Below are 25988 nucleotides of genomic sequence, written 5' to 3'. Positions count from 1 at the left end.
TTTGGAAAACGCAGATCTAGTCCAATCCCGTGCAATGCGGCAATATGCAGTTTCCCCCATGCGGGGATCGAACCTGGAACTTTGGTGTTATCGGCACTTAATCATGGGCGTAAACAGGATTTACGGTATGTTGCGGGGTCAGAACATTAGCCAAGTATTTTTATTGATGGTGCGTGCAGCTGCCCCCCCCCCGCCCGCCCACTGAATGCTTAAGGAAAAATTAAGAAGTGGGGTGGTTGATGGCTCGTGGTCCCCCTCCTCTGCGGACCCCCGAGAAGCTTGCAAGAGGTTGGAGAGGGAGCGGCATGCACCGCCATCCCTTCCCGGGTCTGGCGCGCTCTCTCCAGCTGCTTGCCCTCGGCCTACATCTCCCAGGCGCCTTAGGGGGGAGGCGGCGCCTGCCCTCCTGCCGCCCCGCCCAGGGCTGCCCCCTTGGCACGTGGGGCGGCAGGAGCCTGGTGTGCTCGGCGCGCCTCCGAGGGCGCAACAGCGGGCGCGTCTCGGTGCCATGGGCGAGCCGGGTCCCGGGGCGGAGGCGCCTCCGCCGTGGCGCCGCGGGTCTCTGTCGCTGCTCACCGACCTGTACCAGTTCACCATGGCGTACGGCTACTGGCGGAGCGGGCGGCACCGCGAGGCGGCCGCCTTCGAGCTCTTCTTCCGCCGCTGCCCCTTCCAGGGCGCCTTCGCGCTCAGCGCCGGCCTGGCCGAGTGCCTCGCCTACCTGCGCGCCTTCCGATTCTCCCCGGCAGGTGAGCGCGGGGTGGGGTGGGGGCGCGCGCAAAGGCTTTGCAAGGAAAGGAAAGGAAAGGGTGCAGGGGGCGCGGGTCCTCTTCCCAGGGAAGCACTCTGCACGTGGCCAGAGGCTCCGCGCTCCAGGCATCCGCGCAGCTGAACTGATCGATCGGGAGGAGGCGGGAAAGAAAAAGCAGCTTTTTCAGGGCTGAGGTCAGTTGTGGAAGCTGATGGGGGGGGGGTGATAGTCGGAATAAATGGCCTCACCGATGCATGCTCAGATATGCCTGTACTGTACCTGCGACATTGCAAGCCGTCAAAGATAGGCGGCCGCGTCCAACTAAGTTGGAGGAGCCCCGTTGGAATGAATGGACTTAAGTTAGGCATATAGCGAACATCATTGTTAGCATTATTGATTAAATTCGTATACTGCCCTTCATGTGAAGCTCACAGGGCAGAGTTCGCAACATAATGCAAAATGAGAACTCAAAATGCACAATAAAACCAAATAACAACAACACCTTACCCTTCCCACAAGCATTCATGAGAAGAGAAGACTCCCTGGAAAAGACCCTGATGTTGGGAAAGATTGAGGGCACTAGGAGAAGGGGACGACAGAGGACGAGATGGTTGGACAGTGTTCTCGAAGCTACGAACATGAGTTTGACCAAACTGCAGGAGGCAGTGGAAGACAGGAGTGCCTGGCGTGCTATAGTCCATGGGGTCACGAAGAGTCTGACACGGCTAAATGACTAAACAACAACAATACAGATTTTAACTAAAGCCTTTAATGCCAGTATTGTACCGGCAGAATAAACCTACAAATAGCCTGGGATTTAAAAACCACCTGTGGAATGTTATGGAGGCGGGCTAAAAATAATGGCGTTGGATGTTCTCCAGGAGTTTCAGGATCACACTGTGCTTCTGACTTGGGTATCATTCAGGTCTTCGGTACTCTTTCCGCTCTCTCCAAAGTCTTTGTGGGGAGAGAGGCAGAGGGGAGATAAAAGATCAGCCCCTCAATCTTGCCAGGAGTATCAGCGCTCCAAATTCCTTCTGTGTTAGGGCTGGTTAGGGTTCCTGACCAAAGGCTACTTTCATTGCACATCTGCCTGCCTCCTTGAGCAGCTGAGTCTGAATTCCCAGCCTGCCCTGTTGTGCAGTTTAACCTTCCTAATTTGTGAGGTTCGAAGGTGGTGGTTAAACTGCTTTGCGGAGCGACTGGCTTGTGTGTTGAGCGTATGCTTCTCGTGGGGCTGGTCCGACTTCCTGGGTTGCAGGATTGTCCTGCCAAGTGAAAGGGGGGGCAATTCTCAGCTGTGTTGAGAGCAACCTTGCCGGGCCTACTTCTGCTCTTCACATAGCTGGGTAATGGACTCCCTTTTACCTAAGGCCAGGCATCCCCAAACTTCGGCCCTCCAGATGTTTTGGATTACAATTCCCATCTTCCCTGGCCACGGGTCCTGTTAGCTAGGGATCATGGGAGTTGTAGGCCAAAACATCTGGAGGGCCGCAGTTTGGGGATGCCTGCCTTAGGCCTTAAGAACCCCATGTACCGTAGCTCAAAAGGCTGCATGTTTTCACAGCACATGGATCTTGCAGAAGACATCAGAATGCATGCAAAAAATTTTAAATTTGCTCAGGCCAGTCTGATGAGTGGCATATAAATAACAAATTGTATTATTATTATTAAAGTGTGGGTGAAGGTTTTTATTTAGTGCCTGGTGGGACAATGGGAAGTCCCTGCCCTGAGGAGGATACAATCTAAAAATTGATACGGGAAAAATGACAGAGGAATTGGGAGGTGGGTGGGAAGTGGAGGGAGGATCTAAGAGCCTGCAGGATCAGGCCAATGGCCCATCCAGTCCAGCATCCTGCTCTCATAGTGGCCAACCAGGTGCCATTATGGGAAACATGCAAACAGGATTTGAGCATAAGAGCAAATCTCCTTTCCTGTGGTTTCCAGCAACAGGCACTCAGAAGCATTGCTGCCCCCCACTGTGGAAGCAGAGCATGTGACCACTGTGGCCCTGATCTCTCTCCCTCCCCCCCCCCGACATGCACTTTCCTCTCCAGCTCTTTTTCATGCACTTTCCTCTCCAGCTCTTTTTCAATCGTGGCCTGACATTTTCCCATTTGGCAGACACCAGACTATGTGCTAAGTGAAACATTTACTTCGCCAGAGTATAAAGGCATTGCAGTTGTTTCCTGATGTCGTGGGGTTTCCCCGAAGGCTTCTGGCATCTTTCCCGGCTAACCTTTGATCACCAGGGGAGAAAGAACCTGCTCTCTATAAGTTTCCATAACTTGGAACTGGGAATGGAGACGGCAAGGGATAAGAGAGGAAAAGAGGCTGTGCTTGACTGAAATTTGGGCGTGGGAGACAGGAATGAGTCCAGCTATGCAGCGAAGGCTGTTTGTGTTTGCGCCACCCAGCCTTGCCTTAGGGCCGGCCCTGTCCTGGTTCATAAGAACATCAGAAGAGCCTGCTGAGTCAGGCCAGTGGCCCATCTAGGCCAGCATCCTGCTCTCACAGTGGCCGACCAGATGCCTGTGGGAAACCTGCAAGTGGTACCCGAGCACCAGAGCATCTCTCCTCACCTGCGGTTTCCAGCAACAGGTATTCAGAAGCATCGCTCCTTCCAACTGTGGAAGCTGAGCAGAGCCCTCCTGGCTAAGCAGCCATCGATAGCCCTCTCCTCCATGAATTTGTCCAATCCTCTTTTAAAGCCCTTTAGGTTGGTGGCCTCCCTGCCTCCTGCAGGAGGGAGTTCCGCAGTTTAACTCTGTGCTGCAAGTAGTGCTTTCTTCTGCCTGGTCTGATTCCCCCGAATCTTCATCCCCGCTCACGGCTTCCTGTTGGCTACTTTATTTTGTCAACCGCTTTGCATCCAAATGGCTCCCAGGTGTGTGATTTGTCCTTCTGCCGGTTGCATCACGTCCCAGCATGAGTTTCTTCCCTTTGTGGTTTGGGCTGTTGTTGACTGGAGGATGCTAACAAAGTCCAGTGCCATGGATGAGTAGAAATAATGAGGCTGGGTTTTGCAAAGAGAACAGATGGGAAAAAAACAATGAAGGCCTGGTAAACACAGACCTTCTGAAAGTATTTAGGATGTCTGTGTTTTTTGTGTGTACGTTTGAGAGCACTCATCCCCATGGTTTTTTGTATTATATTTTTTTAATTAAATTTCTAAAATTTCACAATTTGACTTCAAATCAAATAATTACATGGCTGAAATCATTTAATGTGTCAATACGAATGGAAGTTGTTAATATTGCAGTTGCTGTATAAGGGGTTGTTATTTTGACTGGAGTGTAATTGAAATTACATAATAAGATTTTGGAATGCAGAAATAAAGTAAATTGTCAAACCATCAATACTAGCATGCGGGGGCGCACCTAAATTTTATAATTTGCCCTCTGAATGATTGGTATTAGTAATTGTATTATAATTTGGCACTGTTATAATGAGGCTATTATTGGATTATTGTAATTGAAAGCTAATTAATAATAATAATAATAATAATAATAATTACATTGCTTCGTAAACTGACTTCTGACCCACACTTCCAGGTTCATATTTCAGACTCTTATCTATTACAGAAATATCTCTAATACAAGTCACGTCATCATTTTTCTCCCTCTGCTCCCATCTCTAATGCTGTCCGCAATTTCATTTCACTATAATGCTTTTCCAAACAGGTCAAGAAGGGTCTCCAAAACACTTGTCCCTGTGTATATGTGCTTGTTCATTTTGCTGTAAAATGATCTCTTTGCTGTAAAAGAATCTCAGAAGAGAATTAGCAAGAGGTCTATAATGCAAAAATACGGTGTACAAATCAGCTAAAAGTGTTCACCCACAACAGACAATTAAAAAAGAGGAACACTGCAGCCTTTAAATCCCATCCAAAAGGCAAATGCCAAAACCATCACCTCTAAAAACCCAACCGTATCAACACCCACATGCCTAAGAGAATAGGAACACCTTCGCCCGGTGAAAAGCTAGCAATATTCACGGCAGGAGAACCTCCCTTGGGAGAACCTCCTGGAAATTGGCAGCCATCACCGACAAGGTCCTTGTCCTCATTGCTACCCTCCAAGATTCCCTCGGAGGTGGCACGCGGAGAAGGACCTCCGATGAGGATAAGCCACATGTGATTCTGTAGCTTGTCGTTCTTGCAGACAGGCCCTGAATGCCAACAGTTGCCTCTGTCCCGATTTAGGATAGAAGTCTGCCATAGGACTCAGTCAAAAATATGCAGTCATACCTCGGACGTTGAATGGAATCCATTCTGGAAGTCCATTTGACTTCCAGAACGTTTGGAAACCAACGTTGGACGTTCGGCTTCCAAAAATAGTTCACAAACCGGAACACTCACTTCCGGGTTTGTGGCGCCTGGGAGCCAAAACGTTTGAGAACTAAGCTGTGTGAAAACCAAGGAACGGCTGTACGGATTTCTGGAGATGTGACAGGATTGGGCAAGGAGATCCTAAGCTGCATCCTAACTGTTCAGCTCAGTCAAACGCTACCTGGAGAAAAAGGTAGCGTCCGTGGATCTCTTAATTTAAAGGCTCAAGGTTTTTCCCCCCTCTGAAAGGCTTCGGCCAGCTCCTTGCTCCTGAACAGGGTTTGGATCTGGCGTGAGTTTTCTCCAGCTTCCTTTAAACCAGCTTCTGTTGCATAGGCTTGCTCCCTTAAAGCGGTTGATTGCGTGATGCTCAATATAAAAAAATCTGCTTCTGCTAGCACCGTTTTAAAGAAAACAGCAGCTGGGAAAGCCGAAAGGGTGTTTAGTTTTGGTTTTTTTAAAAAAGGTTTCAGCTTTTCTGGGCATCGTCCCTTTCCCTTCAAACTGTCCCTTGGAAACTTCCCCTGTCGCTCACGGTTTCTTGGTGTGGATCCTTCCTTTCCAGACATCGAGTATCTCGAATCTGTCCTTCCCGCCACCACAGAGACAGCTTTCTTCGATTACCTGCGCACGGTGGATGCGTCCGAAGTTTCCATCTCCTCCGCTCCAGAGGGATCCGTTGTTTTCTCCAGGGTGGGTGTTTTCAAAGAGTAGTCTCTACCTGTGAGGTGTTGATCAGGCAAAGGCGTTTGGGGCCGTACATCAAGAACCTCTCGCATCTCACACACAAGCTCACAAAGCCATCTTCATACCTGATAGGAAATGCATGTTTGCACATCTGGTGGGTGGGACCAATCGTCTTTGCTGAATTTTTCTGTTTTAGTCGACTTGTGGTTATTATGGTCCCCATGTGCTAATTGTTTTTCTTTGCATTCGTATTCTTGTCCAATTGATCCGTGTTGCTTTAAAAAGTGGTTTTTTTTTAAAAAAAAGATACTTTTATAACATTGCAAATTGCCTAGATATTATGATTATTATGATTATTATTACTTACATTTATATGCCACCTTTCCCACCAAGGATCTCAAGGTTCTCCCCCACCTCCCATTTATTCCTCACAACAACCCTGTGAGGTAGGCTAGTCTGAGAGGCAGTGACTGACTCCAAGGTCTCCCAGTGAGCTTCATAGCTGGCTGAGTGGGGAATTTGTCTCCCAGGTCCTAGACTGACACTCTAAGCCAGGCTTCCTCAAACTGCGGCCCTCCAGATGTTTTTTGGCCTACATCTCCCATGATCCCTAGCTAGCAGGACCAGTAGTCAGGGATGATGGGAATTGTAGTCTCAAAACATCTGGAGGGCCGAGTTTGAGGAAGCCTGCTCTAAACATTCTGGCTTTCTTTGAGCTTACAAGGGATTATATATTAATTAATATTTTTTGCTGCAAAGTTGGGGGGAGGAAAAGTATGCATTTCTGCCCTTTGTAACCTAAGTACTTTTAACATAAGGTGCTTCCTTTTAAAACTCCACCTGAAGTTTTGGTGTTGGCCTTTAAAGCCCTAAACAGCCTCGGTCCTGTATACCTGAAGGAGCGTCTACCCCCCCAGTAGGAGAACACTTCAATCTCCCAGGACATTCTATACAAGATCTCAAAGCAGCTGTTTTATTACAGAAAAATTTCAGAAACAGACTGGAAAGAGAAGTTGCTGAATTGCAACTCATTAGCAAGCTTAAAACCCTGGAACCACCTGGAATGAACAAAGACATAGGATTCTTATCTCATTATACATGATCAAGCTTTCCTTAGCACCTCAGCCCTTGCCCCCCCCCCCGCAGGACCAATTGCAGTCATTAACAGTCGTTAACAGTCATCAACAGGTTTACCACTCCTATCAGCCCATCACCCATTCCCATCACCCCCACCCCCACCCTCTGAATATACATAAGGGTCTGGTTACTTCTGTTTCAGTGTATCTGATGAAGTGTGCACGCACACGAAAATACCAAAATAAAAACTTAGTTGGTCTTTAAGGTGCTTCTGAAGGATTTTTTTTATTTTGTTTCGACTCAGACCAACACGGCTACCTACCTGTAACTCCACCCCCATCGTTCTGCCCGGACACTGAGGTCCAGCGCCGAGGGCCTTCTGGCGGTTCCCTCATTGCGAGAAGCGAGGTTACAGGGAACCAGGCAGAGGGCCTTCTCGGTAGCAGCACCCGCCCTGTAGAACACCCTTCCATCAGATGTCAAAGAAATAAGCAGCTACCATATCTTAATTTTAAAAGACATCTGAAGGCAGCCCTGTTTAGGGAAGCTTTTAATATTTAACGCTGTATTGTTTTCATATTTGATTGGGAGCCACCCAGAGTGGCTGGGGAGACTCAGCCAGATGGGTGGGGTACAAATAAATAAATAAATAAATAATTTATTTTTGGCCAAGTTGGAATTTGTTTCGGCTACATTGCAATGTAAACATACACACACTGTTCCACTCACAGTACAAATAAGCAAAGAAACCCCCCCCATAATTGACCTCCCCTTCAGCTACACATCTACAAATTTAGCAATTTAATGGCCCAAGGGGAAAAACTGTTCCTGTGCCTGGCTGATTTTGTATTTGAAGACCTGTAGCGGCGTCCAGATGGGAGTAAATCTAGCAGATGGTGGCAGGGATGTAAAGGACCTGCTGCAATTCTCTCTGCTCTCTTCTTAACTCTGGTAGCATAGATTGACTCTATTGTAGGCAAGCTAGCACCAATTACCCTTTCTGCAATTCTTACAGCTCGTTGGATATATAACTATTATTATGCAGGAGCCTTCGGATGCAGAAAGACACAGGCTTGTAGGGGGCGATGGAGTTCTCTAAAACCATAGCAAAAAATGACAGGTCCTGATTGGTTTCAAAGGGGTTCTGTGTTACAGGTGTGTTTCTGAATTCCTTCCTGTAGGTGCCGGTGCTGCAGGTGAAGGGTCCTTTGCTAGTGATACAGCTTCTAGAGACCACCCTGCTGTGTTTGGTGAACTACGCCAGGTGAGGATGTGAGCGGGGGGCCGGGGGACCTGCTTGTCTTCCGGCCTCTGTGGTTTGGTTAACATTGGACGGCAGGATCTGTCTCCCTGAGACTATAATTGGTGCACATTGCCCATGTGGACTCTAGACTTTGGGGTATGGGGTGGCCGGGAAATTCTCCTAGAGGCCACTTGGCAGGTTGCCAGATTCCTACACGGAAGTCGCTTCCCGCAAGCAGAAAACAAAGGAGCCCTCTGGAGCAGAGGGGGCAACGCTCGACGCTTCTGCACATTAAAAAAATTGCTGCGTGTGCCCAGTGTTTGCAGCATTGTTGTGAATTCCATGTGGGGATTTGCAACTGGTGAAACAGGCTTCTGTTAGGCCTGGGGGGCAGCGCATTTTCCAAAGCTTTGAAAAAGGGGGAAACAGGTGCTTTTGCGTAGGGGGCTGTTTGAATGACTGGAGATGTAATAAAGGTAAAGGGACCCCTGACCATTAGGTCCAGTCGTGACCGACTCTGGGGTTGCGCGCTCATCTCGCATTATTGGCTGAGGGAGCCGGCGTATAGCTTCCAGGTCATGTGGCCAGCATGACAAAGCTGCTTCTGGCAAACCAGAGCAGCACATGGAAACATGGAAACGCCGTTTACCTTCCCGCTATAGCGGTTCCTATTTATCTACTTGCATTTTGATGTGCTTTCGAACTGCTAGGTTGGCAGGAGCTGGGACCAAGCAACGGGAGCTCACCCCGTCGCAGGGATTCGAACCGCCGACCTTCTGATCAGCAAGCCCTAGGCTCAGTGGTTGAGCCCACAGCGCCACCTGGGTCCCTGGAGATGTAATAATTGGACGCAAATGTCTCTCTAGAGATGCATAGAGGATCTTTGTGGGACTGTGTGGAGATCAGGGAGGGCGCATTCAAACATTAGTCCATCTGAACGTTAGGAAAACAGGTTTTCTGGATCGAACCCACAGCCCAGTCATTTCCCCCTCTTGGAGGTTTCCCCCCTTTCACCTGCAGAGAGATGGTTACTTGTGTTCCTCAGCCATGCAGATGTTCTTGGGCTCCAGGCCCCATCACTCCCAGCCAGCAGGGTCAGGGGTGGGGGTGGGGGTTGTGTTCCAGCAGGCACCCAGGAGGGCACCACGTTGGGGAGTCCTGCTCCCTCTAGACGCTCTTTCTAACCTGCACTTCCATCCGAGAGCAAAGAAGGAAAAATCCCAGCAGTGCATTAAGGTAAAAGGAAACCCACTGCTGTGTTGGAAGGCAATAAAAGGATCGGTTAATATTCAACCTGAATTTTCCCTCCTGCAGCCTCGTCGCTACGAACGCTGCCCGATTCCGGCTCATAGCAGGCCCAGACAAGAAACTCATGGAGATGGGGCTGCGTCGTGCGCAGGGACCGGACGGGGGCCTCTCTGCATCCAAGTATTCGTATGTGGGGGGTAGGTTCTGACTCGTGACTCGCCCTTCACTGGCCACTAGGCGGCACCACCTGCCTTGCCCGTGCTGCTGTCACCAGAGACTTCCTTTGGGGGTTTTGTCTCTGCCCATGCCAGCATCGCAAGGATCCAAAGAGCTCGTAAGCCAGGTTTGGGAAACATCTGGGGACTTCTGGATGTTGCTGGACTCCAGCTCCCATCAGCTCCAACTTAGGTGGCCAGTGGTCAAGGATGATGGGATTTGTAGTCCAGAAACGTCAGCAGGGCTGCAGGGTCTCCACCTCTGCTGTAAGGGAAGGAGTGATGCTTGGAGATTTGAGGTGGAGACCTGGAGCAGGAAAGGACAGCTTGGCTGAGTTTGGATATGGGGCCTGATGGATTAGGAGCAGTGCTTATTGCAGAAGTCCTTGAGCTGAGCGGAAAATAGCCTGGCCCCCTTAGTTTTAGCTCCTCCTCCTGAGATTTTTATCCTTCCCCCTTAAAACCCCGAAAGCAACATCACTTATTCACAGTTATGGTCACAATTAGGGGTGTTTTTTGTTTTTCCTTTGTTTTGTGCCTCTTGCTGACTTTTTGCAGATATACTCTCCAAATTTTATATGTCTATATTAAATAAACAACCCTGAAAAAGGAGGCCAGAGCCCAAAAGCCTTCAAGCCGTACCTCAAGACTCGACGGCCGCGCCTGTTCTGAAAAAGACTTTCCCTTCCCAAGCGCATCCTTCCTCCTTTCCTCGTACTGCTTAACATGGGTGAAAACAGTACACTGCGATTGCACCTTTTGTGTGTGCGATTTCATCTAACAGCGAGATAGCCTATGCTTACCCATGGAGGCTCACTTCCGATTTGGTTCCTGCTGAAGGCCTGGTGGAAATGGGTCCTGGGGGCCACCCACGCACGGCGCAGCTCCCCCCCCCCCCACCTGACACGAGTCCCTTCTCTTCCAGGGTTCGATTTTACCAGCAACGTCCTGGCCGGGAAGCTCTATGGGATTCCGGTGCGGGGAACTGTCGCTCATTCTTACATCTTGTCCTTCACCTCGCTGGCTGAGGTGAACCCGCGGGTTAGTAATTTTTTTTTTCTTGGAGGGGGGGACAGGTTGCAGAGGCATGTAGAATGTTTCCACCTCTTTTTAGCTTTTCCTTAGTGTTGATTTTATCTTCTCGATTTTATGCTTCTCCGGCTTTTGCTTCTAAATCTACCGTTTGCTCCTCTTTGTAAACCTGGGTTTTTTGCTTTTTTCAAAACAATCGAGCAGCGCGCAAGTTTTACGGAATAAATGCACGAATGAGATCGCTGGGTGGTTGGTCCGGAATCCCAAGGTGGCGTCCTGGCCTGGATCGTGACAGCTCCTCTGTTCCTCTCTGTAGACCCTGATCCCACGACATGGAAAGGAGCCTGTGGATTTTCTGTCCTTAGTGGAGACATGGCTGAGCCGGGTTTGCCAACTGCTCCAAGCCCCGCTGGAGACAGTGAACCGCGGGGAGCTGGCCGCCTTTGTCTCCTATGCCATCACCTTCCCACAAAACTTCCAGGGTCTTTTGGACACCTTCTGCGTGATGAAGTAAGCTCTGCGCTCCAAACCTAAATTCGCTATTCTTTACTGCGTTCACACCCCACCTTTTTTCTCCAAGGTTTCTTGCTTCCCGCCTCATTTAATCCCCACAACGACCCTGTGAGGTAGGTTAGGCTGAGAGGCAGGGACTGAGCCCCAGGGCCACACACACACAGTGAGCTTCATGGCCGAGTAGGGATTCGAACCCTGGTCTCTTCTCAGGCCTGGCACTCTAACCACTGTACCACACTGTGCTGAGGCCAAATGCTTACGATCTGAGGTTGCGTTGGGCTTTGCTTAACTGTCCCCAAACATTTAAAAGCTGTACCTTCTGACAAGTGGGTGTGCCCCTAAAGGCGACCCATAGATAATTTTAGAAGTGGAATTGTAAATTCATAGTGGGAGTTAGATCCGACCCACGAGTGCAATTTCTGGCTGGGAAGTTCTCTTGCACAAGTCATCCTGCTCTTTTCAGTAAGTGTTGTGCGGGAGGAGGGCAACCAAGATGATCAAGCGTCTGGAAACCAAGCCTGATGAGGAACGGTTGAAGGAGCTGGGTAGATGGAGCAAGCTTCATTTTCTGCTGCTCCAGAAAGTAGGACCCAAACCAATGGATTCCTAGTGCAAGAAAGGAGATTCCGGCTAAACATTAGGAGAAAACATTCAGAGGGTAAGACGTGTTTGCCAGTGAATTCTTTAGTAGTGATTCCTGCATTGCAGGGGGTTGGGCTAGAAGACCCTTGGGGGTCCCATCCAACTCTACAACCCTATGATTCTATGACAGCTTCCTGTGGGGCTGTGCCCCATGGCAGCTGTTGAGGCCATGTTGCCTCTGGCCTTGGGACTAAGCTTGCAGGAGAGTTTTCAAGTGGCTATATGCTTCCATCCTTGTTCATTCAGTGAAAGCAATGGCGAATAAGTTTAATGCTAAGCTAAAATGAAAAATGAAAAGAAAGACTGCTGGGGTGTGCCTTGGCAAGCCCAGCCACTGGCCTTTACCCAGCTCCCTTCCGTCCTTTCTTGTTGTTTGTGATTGGATTGCTAATGGGTTTTCTGGAACGCACTTTGTTTTCTACTCTGGCCCCAGAGGAAGCTGCTTTGCAGAGGGGGGTGCTAGATTTATTCCTCCACCCCCCATCCACATCCTTCACTTGCTATGGTCTTACTACGGACTGCCAAAAGAGAAAAGGAAAAAAGAGAGGCCTGCCAGAGGGTATTATTCACCATCGTGCCCCGCTAATAGTGAGCTCGCCTGGTGCGTGTCAACAGGACTGGAGGCAAAACAGAGCTAGAGTGGTACCTTGGTTCCCAAATGCAAAAAACCCGCAAGTTAAGTGTTCCGGTTTTTGAATGTTTTTTGGAAGTGGAACATCCGATGCGGCTGTCGGCTATTGTTTCCAGGGCGCCTGCACCAATCAGAAACCATGCCTTGGCTTTTGAACATTTTGCAAGTCAAACGGACTTCCGGAACGGATTCAGTTTGGCGCTTTTGCTAATTCGCGTTTTTGTTTTTGAGGCTTTTTCGGTTCATTTGTTTTTTGTGACTGTGTGGAACCCAGTTTAGCTATTGATTGATTGTTTGTTTGTGTGACTGCGGAAATGGATAAAAGCCCCCCACCCAAACAATGACTGTCATCAGGGCAGGTAAGAAGAATGAAATAAATTTAATTTTTATCATCTGCAATACTGTCTTATTTATTTTATAGTACAGTACATTGATTATTGCTTTTATTTTATGGATCAATGGTCTCGTTAGAGTAAAATCCATGTTAAATTGCTGTTTTAGGGGTTGTTTTTAAAAGTCTGGAATGGATTAATCCGTTTTGCATTACTTTCTATGGGAAAGCGTGCCTTGGTTTTGGAACGCTTTGGTTTTGGAACGGATTAAGTTTGAGAACCAAGGTACCACTGTACTAAGAAATGAGAGGGGAGCTTTTGCCATACTCGGCTGAACCCAAGACTTGCAGAAGTACAAAGGCACACTCGGCAACCGTGGAGGGTTGGGTGTTTGTTGGAAAAAAGGATGGTGGGAATACGCTGCTTATAATCATAGAATTATATCGCTGGAAGGGACATTGAGGGTCTTCTAGTCCAACCCTCTGCAATGCTCTAGCCCCAAACAGCTTGTAATATCCTGGTCAGTTTGAACCCTGAACCGGGGACATGCCACTTACGAGCGGGTGACGCAATGCCACATTTTCTTCCAGGCCCCGCTTGTGATAGCCGAGTGGAACCTCCATGCTCAGGTGCAATGTAGCTGAATGGCAAACGTTGGTGCAACCTGAGGAGGATTTCCACCCAGTTTCTGGGCTCCCCTTACGGTTTCTTGCAACCCCTTCCCTGCCCACAGGAGCGGCATCCCGAACTTCTGTGCCGTCGCCTTGGCGCTGAACGAGCTGGGGTATCGAGTCATTGGCGTCCGCCTGGACAGCGGGGACCTGGCCAAGCAGTCGGTGGAGATACGGCGAGTGTTTCGGACCTGCAGCAAGCAGTGAGTGTGCGGCTGTTTCCCCTCGTCTTCCCCCCAGATTTGACCTTCCCAGGCGGAGACATTACTGCGGAGCTGATGGCTGGTGATCAAGGCTCTGGCCCGATTCCTGATTCCAGCCAAACTCTGGTCCATTTCCTTTGCTTCTCCTGTTCCTCTGCAGCCTGTTTCACCGCCAATGCTTAGGCAAGGGGTAGAGAACCTCAGGCCTTCACTCCAAACGCAGCCCTCTTCTCTCCCTTGCCCTCTGGGCCCTCCTCTCTTGGGAGAAGGGCCACAGCTCAGTGGTAGAGCATTGGCTTTGCGTGCAGATGGTCTCGGGTTCAATCGCCAGCATCTCCAGGTCTTCTTTGGCTATCACTTGTTGCTGAGTAAGATTGTCTTCCATAAACACGGTTTTAACAGTGAGTCCGTAAGTGACCGTGGAGGCCAATTCTGGATCCACACGTCCTTCCACAGTGGGGACATTGGTTTCCAGGCAGGAGTTGATCCCGGTGAGGGTTTGCCAAGCGTGCCTTCCTCCCTTGCGTCCTGAGATCGAGTTTCTTCAAAGCCCATGACACCTTTGGTCAAGGTTGTTCTCCAACTGGAGCGCTCGCAGGCCAGTGTTTTCCAGTTGTCAGTGTTTATACTACATTTTTTAAGATTTGCCTTGAGACAGTCTTTAAACCTCTTTTGTTGACCACCAGCATTACGCTTTCCATTTTTAAGTTGGGAATAGAGCAGTTGCTTTGGAAGACGATCATCAGGCATCCGCACAACATGACCAGTCCAACGAAGTTGATGTTGAAGAATCATTGCTTCAACAGTTAGCAGGGCATGCTCTGAAACCCTGGATTGTGGCTGCCAGTCCATGTGGACGATACTGAGCTAAATCACAGAATCTGACATAGACATCCAAGGAAGCTGAATGTCAGAAGGTTCAGCACAGATACACGAAACAGTTTCTTTTCACAGCACATTGTTGAACTGTGGAACTCCCTGCCACAGGAAGCAGTGATGGCCACCAACTTGGGATGGCTTTAGTAGAAGATTGGGCAAATTCTTGGAGAAGAGGGCTATCGAGGGCTGCTAGCCAGGATGGCTATTCTCTGCCTTCATAGCTGGAAGCAGTGATTCCTCTGAAACCCAATTGCTGGAAACCGCAGGAGGGGAGAGGGCTCTTGTGCTTGGATCCTGCGCGCGGGTTTCCCACAGGCATCTGCTTGGCCAGTGTGAGAATAGGATGCTGGACGAGATGGGTTCCCTTTGGCCTGATTCATCAGCCTCTTGTGATCAGGGCGGATTTGATTTAAATCAAATCAATTTAAATCACGATTTAAATCAGTAGTCAGTAAGACTTGGGTTTAAATCTTTTTTTCTTTTTTTTTACAGAAAGACTCATTCCTGCTGGTATAATCTTAATATTTACAACCAGATGAAGGTTTCAATTTTGGAATAATAAATTTTCAGAGTAGTTTTTACAGTTATATCAAAAATCACTGATTTGGTTATACTATTAGAGATACATAGACAGATAATTACAACATTATTGTGAGGTTTAATAAGTTAACTCTTTATATTTGGACAACTTTTCTGCTGTACTTTATTGGGAGGAGAAAAAATAATCATTTCTTTAATAACAATTTAAACAATTTACTTAACTGAAACAGGCATGTCCAACCAGTAGATCGTGATCTACCGGTAGATCCCCGGCTGATCCTGGAAGATCATGGGACCCTTATCGATTGTGGGATTCATAGAATCATAGAATCATAGAGTTGGAAGAGACCACAAGGGCCATCCAGTCCAACCCCCTGCCAAGCAGGAAACACCATCAAAGCATTCCTGACAGATGGCTGTCAAGCCTCTGCTTAAAGACCTCCAAAGAAGGAGACTCCACCACACTCCTTGGTAGCAAATAAAGTTTACCAAAAGTTAAACAAATAAAAGCTGAATAACTCTGGGCAATCCACCCACCCCACACAGGGAGTGGATCCCAGTCTCTTGGGAGTTGGACGTGACTGAACTAAAACAATGACATTATACCATATGTATCCATGTTTGTTAACTGACGTGGTTAAACAATTAAAAAAAAAAACTTAGCACACAGGAAAAACTTTAAAATAAATCCTTATTTCCTGATGAATAGCATTCGGACTATAATGCAACTTAAATAGAAAACTATCTTTAGAAAGATTTTTCCTCCAAAAGCATTTTATTTAAACAAATCCAATTTTAAAAAATTTAAAAATTAGATTTTTTAAAAATCTTTTTTAAAAAATATTTGATTTTGATCCACCCTGCTTGTGATGTCCTTATGCTCCTTTTTTGCTTGTCTTGCCATCCAGCTTTCAAGTCCCCTGGTTTGAAGCAGTCCCCATCGCCGTGAGCAACGACGTCAGCGAAGAGAATCTCCGGGAGCTCTCTCAGGAGGTGAGAACATGCTTGCTCTTGCTCAAGTCCGGGGTGTGTGGGATGGGGAGACTCTCTGCGTCTTGGCGAGCAAATAATTGCAGCAGCTAATAGCAATAATTACCCGCAGCAGCAGCATAGCTCCAATTAATCGGTGCTCCAAGGAAGCCCTGTAAAAGTTTGGCCTGGCCAGGTAAGGAAAAGAGGTCACAGACATTCAGTATTAATTTAATATTAGTTTATTATTTATACCCCACCCATCTGACTGGGTTTCTCCAGCCACTCTGGGCAGCTTCCAACAAAATATTAAAAATACAATAAAGCATCAAACATTAAAAACTTCCCCAAACAGGGCTGCCTTCAGATGTCTTCTAAAAGTCAGGTAGTTGTTTATTTCCTTGACATCTGATGGGAGTGCGTTCCACAGGGTGGGCGCCACCACCGAGAAGGCCCTCTGTCTGCCTGGTTCCCTGCAACTTCACTTCTCGCAGGGAGGGAACCGCCAGAAGGCCCTCGGCGCTGGACCTTAGTGTCCGGGCAGAACGATGGGGGAAGAGACGCTCCTTCAGGTATACTGGACCGAGGCCGTTTAGGGCTTTAAAGGTCAGCACCAACACTTTGAATTGTGCTCAGAAACGTACTGGGAGCCAGTGTAGGTCTTTCAGGACCGGTGTTATGTGGTCTCGGCGGCCACTCCCGGTCACCAGTCTAGCTGCCGCATTCTGGAGCTACCTTCAATGGTAGCCCCACGTAGAGCGCATTGCAGTAGTAGCTATCCTGGTCTTTTCTGAGTCATCCCTCATCCACCAAGACAAAGATTGCCGTTTTTCTGAGTCATGCTGGGTGATGCAGCGGTTTCACCCTTGAAAGCCGAGCGATTAAGTAGATAATCCACATGCAAGACTTTGAAGATGGTTCTTCACTTGCAGGATGGCAGCTACCGTATTGAAAGCAGCACAGTGCATGTATACTAAGTCCAGTGCAATGCCTTTCTCTCCCTTGAGCCCAAGAGAGGGTCTTCTTGCTTCCAAAACTCCTTCGTCGCAGTGCGTAAGCCTGTCGGTCCATAGCTCTGTCTGTCCGCACAAACTTCTCTGGGCACAACGTCTCCACACTCTGCAAAACAACACCATCAGCTTGATTGTAAACCACAAGCAAAACTCAGAGCGGTAAAACGAAGCATTTACCAATGTGAAAAACTGAAAATAATGTTAAGACTTTCGAAACGTTAAAATAGTGATAGTCTGAAAAAAGATTAAAACACATACCAGCTTTCTAAACAACTTGTTGCTTTGCAGTGTTTTGCGAGCTGCTCGGTGATTCTTTTTATAATATAAAGTGGTCTAAAACATAAATAAATACGATTCTCCCCGTATTGCAGATGATCGGGGGGAGACTGAGGTTGAGATGGTTTTATTTATTTATTTGTTCATTCCATATGTTTCTGAATCATCTTTCGAAACCTAATTATTTTTCCGAAGTAGCAATTATGACTTGCCCAAGTACCGTAGGCTGAGAGCTGAGGGCCTCTGGTCTATTTCGAACAAGCTGTTCTAACTTTTACTCTGCCAGCTCTTTTTCATGGCAGGGGAAGGCGTTGAAACTGACCTCCCTTTGAGTTTCTAAGACTTTTGGCATGTTCCCGAGGCCGGTGGCTGCCGCGTGGGACGCAGGGAAGCACCTGCGATGCCTATTAGCCAGAGGGCGGACAACTCAATTGTTCTTTTTTGCTGTGTCCTCTTGCCAGGGGAATGAAATAGATATGATTGGCGTGGGCACCCACCTGGTGACGTGCCCGCTTCAGCCGTCGCTGGGCTGCGTCTACAAGGTAAGGCAGCTCTTTCCCAATGATGCCCTTGCAGGGCCGGAATCTCTTGGGCGCTGCAGTTCGGGTCAAATCTATCCGCTAATGATTAACAGAGGGGGAAAGAGAGTAACCTTTATGAGCCTGCTGCCGTGATGCAGGGGGATGCATTGAGAGACAGAATCTTGCAAATGTATAAGCCAGCCTTTGGCAAGCTGGGGCCTTCCGGGTGTTTTTGACTACAACTCCCATCAGCCACAGCCAGCACAACTGGCTGTGGCTGATGGGAGTTGTAGTCAAAAACACCTGGAAGGCCCCAGCTTGCCAAAGACCGGTAAAAGCAGTATCTACTAGCAGTTGAGGCATTAAAGGAGGACTTGGGCTGGGTCTCCCTCCCTCTCTCCCTCCCTCTCTCTCTCGTCGAAACAGCATCCCCTAACTCAGATGCATAGAAATCTATCCTTTGGGTCATGGAGGCTGATCGCTATGCAGCACCCAGATGTTGTATGGAAGCTCTACCTTTCTAAACCACTAGTAACAGCGCCCTGCACATTTTTAAATCTTGAGGACTAGAAGATTGCTTCTTTTAACGAAGGCAAAGCTTTTCGCATTTCTGCAGCCTGCATTTCCTTCCTAATCTCACCCTCTGCAGATTAATGCTGCCACATTAATGGTATCCAAATATAGACCATTCCGGGAGCCTTGGGTTCTGTATGATACATCTTTCTCTCCCCCCCCTTCCCAATTTACCTACCTATCTGCCACCTCTCTCTGCTCCTTTATTCCACCATTAAAGCTCCAGGAACTGCAAAGAACAAAAAGTAGATTGGATTCCTTGAAAGAGATTCCGTCTGAACACTGTATTTAATAGGGTGACCCACATTCCTTCGTATTTAATAGGGTGGCCCACATTCATTGAAAGAGATTCTGTCTGAGCACTGTATTTAATAGGGTGGCCCACATACTCACACGGTGCATTTACCTGCCTGCCTGCCACTGTCCTGTCTCCCCAGCTTTCCCTTCATCGGTATTGCCATTATCCTAAACAAAAACCAGGTTGCTTCCATGAACAACTAACTGCCTGTCCCTCTGTCCGCAGCTGGTGGAGGTGAACGGCTCCCCAAGACTGAAGGTGACGGAAGACAAAGAGAAGACAACCTTACCTGGAAGCAAACAAGTCTACAGGCTCTGGGATGCTGCAGGTGAGATTTTGGGGACTGATTGAGAAGCCTTCTGTTCTCAGAGTCCATTGCTCTCTGTCTAACCAAAGAGGTTACAGGTAGATAGCCGTGTTGGCCTGACGCAGTCGCTCATACCTATGACAAACTTAGTTGAGAAGTCCTCAGATCTAGAGGGCAAATAGTTCTCTATCAATGTCCCTTCCTCAAGTATTTTTTGCTTGGCTGGAAATCCAAGAATCGTAGAATTGAGTTGGAAGGGACCCGGGGGTCATCTAGCCCAACCCCGTGCTGTGTAGGAATCTCAGCTAAACATCCATGACAGATGGCCATCCAACCTCTGCTTAAAATGCCTTATGAGGAATGGTTGAGGGATTTGGGTATGTTTAGCCTGGAGAAGATGAGACTGAGAGAAGATAGGATAGGCCTTCTTCAGCTATCTAAAAGGATGCCACATGGAGAATGGAAGAAGCTTGTTTTCTCCTGCTCTGAGAGGTAGGACTCGAACCCATGGGTTCAGGTTACAAGAAAGGAGATTCTGACTAAACATTTGAAATAACTTCCTGTGGCTAGGAGCCATTCAGCTGTGGAGAACAGCCCTTGGGGGACCGTCTGTCGGGGATTCTTTAGCTGTGATTCCTCTGTTGCCGGGGTTGGACTAGATGACCCTTGGGGGTTCCTTCCAACTCTACAATTATGTGGTTCTATACCTGGCCTTTCACTGCCATTGCTCTCTTTTGGTCATGCTTCTGCCCTTCTTTTGCTTGCAGGCTTCCCATGCATGGATCTCATGACTTTGGAAAAGGAACCCCCTCCAAGGGCCGGGCAGGAGGTGGACTTCTGGCTGGTGGGAACGACCCAGGAAGCTGGAAAAGTGACTCCTTCAGCAGTCGAAATGCTGAACCGCGTCTACCTCAAAGATGGGCAGGTGGGGAGGAAGACCCTTGTGGTCTTCTCTTTGCAAGACTTCGTGTGGGCCGATGTTGGTTTGCATTTAGGGCTGCCTCTGAAGACGGTTCGGAAACTTCAGCTGGTGCATAATTCAGCGGCCAGGTTGCTCACCGGACTGGCAAGACGGTTTGAGCATATTACACAGATCCTGGTCCAACTGCACTGGCTGCCAATTAGTTTCCGGGCCCAATTCAAAGTGCTGGTTTTGACCTATAAAGCCTTGAATGGCTCAGGACCACAAGACCTCAAAGACCGCCTCTTTCCATATGAACCTACCCGGACCTTGAGATCATCTTCTGAGGCCCTCCTTTGTGTGCCCCCTCCTTGAGAGGTCCAGAGAACGGGGCCTTCTCTGCAGTGGCTCCCCATTTGTGGAATGCTCTCCCCAGGGAAGTTCACCTTTCACCTTCATTATACACCTTTAGGCGCCAAGCAAAAACATTCCTTTTTAACCAGGCCTTAGGTTGATTTGATTGACGTCCTATGTCCTTTTAAAACGGGGGTGGCTCTTTTGGGGGGAGGGGCTATTGGGTTGCTGTTTTTATTTTTATTATGTATTTTGTGGTTTCATATTTTGATTTTATTCTGTGAACCGCCCAGAGACCCATAGGTATAGGGCGGTGCAGTGGTACCTCGACATCTGAACGCCTCGACTTCCGAAGGTTTCAACTTACAAAGTTGGCAAACCCGGAAGTCTCTTCGCCGTGCGCGCGTTCTGCGCATGCGCAAAGTGCAAAATCACACTTCGCGCATGTGCAAAATGGACGTTTCGACATACGAAGGTTTCGACTTAATAAGAGCGCCACGGAACGGATCGGCTTCGTAAGTCGAGGTACCACTGTATATAGATTCAATGAACAACAACAACAATTTATGGCAGCCTGCAGCATATAGAGTATTGGTACTTGCCTTGTGTCTTCTGGCCAGGGTGGGGTCAGAGCCCAAATGAGAGAGAAGTAAAATATTTCAGGGCTCATCAAAGATCCCAGTTCTCACTTGGATGGTCAGTTTGGGTGCAGAGAGTTGGAGGAGGAAAGCAGTTTCTCTGCCTGTCCACGTGACTAAGCCAGGCAGAACAGCTGTTATTCGGGGATGCTTAAAATATAAAAAATTGCTGTGTCTTTTACCCTGGATGGCACCTTCCTCTCCCCCTAAGCAGGGTTAAGTGGCATGCATCCATTGCAATGCTAAATAAACCTCCTGTTTGACTGATGGTTGCATTCTTCACTGTCCAAGCTCTGAAGCCGCAGGATATTGGGTATTGAACCCCAATATGAAGAAAGGAGATTGTGACTAAAAATCAGGAATAACTTTCTGGCGGTAAGAGCTGTTGGACTCTCCTTCTTTGGAGGTTTTTAAACAGAGTTCGGATGGCCATCTGTCCTGGATGCTTTTGCTAAGATTCCTGCATTTCAGGGGGTTGGACTAGATGACCCTCGGTGTCCCTTCCAACTCTACAATTCTGTGATTCTCTATCCCCAGCACCATATTGTTCTTTGCCTCAGACGATCTTGGGATCGTCTCTGGTTGGAAGACAGTTCTCAGCTCCTGAATTAGATAAGATTTTGGTCTGCTCTTATGATTTTATTCCCAATTCTAGAATATTTTGAAATGCTTTTCTTCTGCCTTTCCCACCCCAAAGGTCTGCCAGCCACTCCCCAGCCTTGTGGAGATCAAGAGCTATGCCCAGGCCTCGCTGAACAAGCTCAACCCTGCGCACAAGAGACTGAAGGAGGCAGAGACCTACAAGGTACTAGCGGGCCTAGCGGTGCCGATTCAGAATCTCTTAATGTGGATTCACTGCATCCTCTTAAACCAAGGGGTTCCCAAACTTGGGTCTCCAGTTGTTTATGGACTACAAGTCCCATCATTCCTAGCTAGCAGGACCAGGGGTCAGGGATGATGGGAATTGTAGTCCAAAAACAAGGGGAGACCCAAGTTTGGGAAACAATGCTTTAAACGGTCTTGCCCAGAATCACACAAATTATAGACAGCTAAAAGTGTATGGTCTTTTAAGCTCTCTGCCTCGTTTTTCGGGGGGCGAGGCCTTCTCAGCACTCTGAGAGTTCTGGGATTCTTCCTCGGCCACTCTCCATGGAGGCAGCAGCTCCAAGCATTTGAGCATAGGTTTTTGTGTGTACGTAAAGCCCTCAGAACCAAGGCCGGATTGAGGTTTGATGAGGCCCTAAGCTACTGAAGGTAATGGGGCCCTTTAGATGTCCAGCTGTCCTTTGTCAACAACAAATTGCCGCTGGTTTTTCGGTTGAATTGATGCTATATGGTAATTTATGGACCTAACAGGTACCTAAAGCCATTTGCGCATGTTGCCATGCAACCAGTCCATGCAGAATGTAGGCACCCTATATATAGAAAGGAGCAAACCAGTGATATTTTAGGGAGCAGGCTAGCAGGCAGGGCCCATTTCTTACATCATAGGAGCCTACGCAACACAAAACACTGTTGCTGGATGTAGGTTTTATATGTTTTTATCTTATATTTTGGAAATGTACATCCAGGTTTTTTTTTTCGTTTTTTGGGGGCCCCCCAAGAGAATGGGGCCCTAAGCCAAAGCTTGTTTAGCTTATACGTAAATCCAGCACTGCTCGGAACCGAACCCCCATGCAAGATGCGATCATACTGTGCTTGGCATTCCCAGGGATCGAACCCACCCCAGTGCAGATCCTGGGCCCTCCAGCTAAGCCAAAGCACTCCCTCCCTGCCTGGATAGCTCAGCTGGTTAGAGTGTGGTGTTGAGAACGCCAAGGTTGCAGGTTCAATTCTCCATATGGGACGACTGCATATTCCTGCATTGCAGGAGGTTTGCCTAGATCAGGCATCTCCAAACTTCGGCCCTCCAGATGTTTTGGACTACAATTCCCATCTTCCCCGACCACTGGTCCTGTTAGCTAGGGATCATGGGAGTTGTAGGCCAAAACATCTGGAGGGCCGCAGCTTGGGGATGTCTGGCTTAGATGGTCCCCATCTTCTACAATTCTGTGATCTGATCCCTCTTTCTCAACTTCTCCTGTTCTAAGGTGGCAGTGACAGAAAAGCTCCATCGGCTTCTCCTCGATCTCCAGAGAGGCAGCCAGTAACCCGCAAAGCCTTTTCCCGTGCCCAGGAGTGTGTGGGGGGCAGCACCCCCTCTGCGTCGTGCCTTGGATCCTGCTCCCAGCCGCCGCCTCATCAACTACAGATGCAGCGCCTTTCCTGTGCCTTGTCTTAAGGACTGAAAGTGCCCCTTTGCACTCAACAGATCTGCCTAGGAATGTATTGCACACTGCCCATGTGGGAATTGGGGGGGCTGGGAGCAAACCTCATGAATGGAGAGCTTGAGGAGCACCTGCGGGACAGGTTTATGCAGGTAGAATTCAGTTCAGGGCGATGGCAGGCTGGTTGCTGTTTCCCAGTGGGATTCAAATCACGTGCTGGCAGATTCGGGTTGCACAAGTTGGTTGGGAGGCCTTACACAGCAAACCTTCCCCCCCCCCCAAAAAAGAAGACTGGACTTTTTGCAATAGTAGGGCAACGCTTGCTTTGACTCCAGGTCATCTGAACTCCCCACGAACAAATGAGGGATGCTCATTCAATAGCCAACGTTGCCTCATCTACCTGCAACCAAATCAGGATGAATTCTCCATAAGCAGGTTGCCTGGAAGCACTCAAAACACTACAGCGTGTGCAGGTAAACTGATAATTGCCTTGAAACTGGAGCAGGCAAACAAGAGGCAAAATAGTGGTCCAGGAAAATAGGGGCATGGGCTTTCCAGTGAGGATTTCCCCACTGGGTTGGCTAGCCCTCGCCCCCCCCCTCAATATTCAGCATTCTGACAAGAACAGGTGGGAACTGCAACAAAATGTTGCAGTTCCCCCCCCCAGGTGCAGCATCCTCCCAGGTACTCAAACTGCAAGGGTCTCAGTTCGCTCCACACACACACACACCCCCAGCTGTCAGGGCTGGAGTCAAGACGCAGGTCAGCACGAAAGGAAGCAAATCTCTTAACACCAGTGAAGTTAACTTTATTCAATGAAAGGAGATGCAACTCAGCCTAGTGGTCTCAGCAAACCTCAGCCCTGGTGGCCCTGCACCTCTGGAGCATTTGCCAGGACTGAAAGTCCCTGCCTTCCCCCCTCTCCAAGCCTCCCCCCTCTCCCAGATGTTTCCCAAGCAGCCTCAAACTTCTTTTCCGCACCTCTGGCCTCTGTTCTGCCCTCTGCATTGTTTTGTGCCTTATTGGAGACCGGGGGGGAGGGGGAGAATCCCTGGATTTTTCTGACATCTCTTGACCCCCCCTCCTCTGCTTCAGCCTTGGAGTCTGAACTGCTCCCTGTCGCAGCCTCTTCCTGCTCACTAAACCCAGTCGCCTCCTCAGCATTCAGCATCTCTGACCTCTCCTGTGTCTCGCCACCAATGCCTTGGGCTGAGCCTTCTTCCTCCGGGGTTTCTCTTTTTTTGGGGGGGGGGTTTCCCTGGCAGGTGCCTCCCACCACTCCTCTGCTTCCAGCCACTCCCTGACACCCATTTTCCTTTTCCAATGGACTCTTGACATTCCGAGGCATCTGCCGAACATGCTCTGTCCTTATCGGGCTGGGTTTATGTGCTTGTGTCCCCCTGCTCACCAATGTACTACTGCAAATCTTGCATTAAGATAAGCACCCCTCTGGTTCCTCACGGGTCGTTTTGACTCCATTGCTGCTGCTGCTGCTGCTACCAACTTCCTGAGTTTGGTGACAGAGGTAGGCTGCGATTCTAAACAGGAGCATCCAAACTGGACTAACCTATTGTGGCCTAAACAGATTAACAGTGCCTTGAATGTTAGCAATCCTGGCTTATATACCTGTATGAGAACATACTAGGACTGCATGTACGCTCTTAATTTTTGCGTGTGGCTTAACGATCAAATTGCACCATAGTCTTTAGGGAAAATGACTCCGTTTTCAAATAAATGCATATAAATCTCTGTACGCAAGAGAAATGAATTATGCAGTCCTTATTCTAGATGTGTGTGTCTTTCTGTCTGTTGCAATATGGATTTGGAATATATGGTTTTTGCTATGGATTAGGTTCTGCCCTGGCAAGATGGAGAAATAACTGATTTGCACCCACAGCTGTTGGGGAAAGCATGAGTTTAGTCAAGTTAGGGGTGGCGAAGCTTTGACCCTCCAAATGTTGCTCAACTACAACTCCCATCATCCCCAGCAAAAAGCAATGCAAGCGACCAGAGATGGCAGTTCAGAAATATCTAGGGGCCCAAAGGTTCCCCACAACCTGATTTAAGCATCTTTGCTGGGTCTTTACCATGGCACTGAAATGCAAGTTTCAAATGCCGGAAAAAAACTGGAAAAGCTGCCATCTTTTGTGCACTTGCTTTTGGAAGCAGTGTTGGGGTAGACATCAGGCATGTCCAAAGTCCATTTCAGGGGCCTAATCCAGCCCCTGTGGCAGTTTATTTCCTGGTGTAAAATCCTTTTTAAAAAAACTCAACTTCAATCCTAAAAAAAAGGGTCAACAACTTTGGTCGGCCCTCATGGCTTCACTTGATCAAATCTGGCCCTCTTTGAAAAAAGTTTGGACACCACCAGCCAGTGAGTGGTTTGATCTGCAAAGTTTCAAAACTTTGTTCTGCCTTTCACCCACCATTTGCAATAAAGGCATTGCCTTTTCCAAAAACTAGCAGGGTTACTTCAACATCAAAAGACATGCGGCCGCATTCCAAAGAACAAGCCGTTCTGCGCAATTGGTACTTTGAACGAACGAGTTTGGCGGAATGACGCTTGCATTTACTGCTTTTCTAACTCTCCTTTCCCCAAAGGAATATTGGCATGTATACATCTCCTCCTCCCCATTTTGTCCTCACCACAGATGTGAAGTCGGCTAGGCCCAGAATTAGTGGCTGTCTCAAGGTCACCTAAGTGGGCTTCATTGGATGTGGACCTGGGTCTCTTAGGTCTTCCAAACTTCACCTGAAAGCAGTTCACACAATTGCTGGGTGAACTGAATGTGAATTTAGTACTGTAAGTTCCGTTTTGGGAGTGAAATCAGGTGAGAGCACCTTGATGGGCAGGTTCAATGCGCACAGTTGATACCT

At 48.4% G+C, this 25988-nt stretch overlaps 1 protein-coding gene across 2 annotated transcripts; it reads left to right on the top strand.

The window, feature by feature from the left end:
• Positions 1-447: 447 nt before the first annotated feature.
• NAPRT (nicotinate phosphoribosyltransferase) lies at positions 448-25988 on the top strand. 2 transcript variants are annotated; one of them, XM_035125811.2, is made up of 13 exons: positions 448-749; positions 5647-5774; positions 8027-8109; positions 9403-9533; positions 10477-10592; positions 10900-11093; positions 13435-13575; positions 15903-15987; positions 17714-17794; positions 18870-18972; positions 19719-19876; positions 21542-21649; positions 22935-25988. In XM_035125811.2, exons 1-13 carry the CDS (start codon positions 509-511, stop codon positions 22992-22994), a joined length of 1629 nt encoding a protein of 542 aa, XP_034981702.2. In that variant the 5' UTR covers positions 448-508; the 3' UTR covers positions 22995-25988. The 2 variants fall into 2 exon arrangements, with proteins under 2 accessions (XP_034981702.2, XP_034981700.2); XM_035125809.2 differs by lacking the exon at positions 448-749 and adding an exon at positions 2823-3352.

The sequence above is a fragment of the Zootoca vivipara genome, chromosome 8, assembly GCF_963506605.1.
Source record: "Zootoca vivipara chromosome 8, rZooViv1.1, whole genome shotgun sequence".
NCBI classification, from domain to species: domain Eukaryota; kingdom Metazoa; phylum Chordata; class Lepidosauria; order Squamata; family Lacertidae; genus Zootoca; species Zootoca vivipara.
This window is presented reverse-complemented; position numbering and strand designations above follow the sequence as displayed.

Bases quoted from the DNA above. Each gene is read 5' to 3' on its own strand.
- NAPRT (XM_035125811.2), top strand. From the start codon at position 509: ATGGGCGAGCCGGGTCCCGGGGCGGAGGCGCCTCCGCCGTGGCGCCGC. The intron at 9,534-10,476 runs GTAGGTTCTGAC...CTTCTCTTCCAG, and splicing joins CAAGTATTCGTATGTGGGGG to GGTTCGATTTTACCAGCAAC. The intron at 18,973-19,718 runs GTGAGATTTTGG...TTTTGCTTGCAG, and splicing joins CAGGCTCTGGGATGCTGCAG to GCTTCCCATGCATGGATCTC.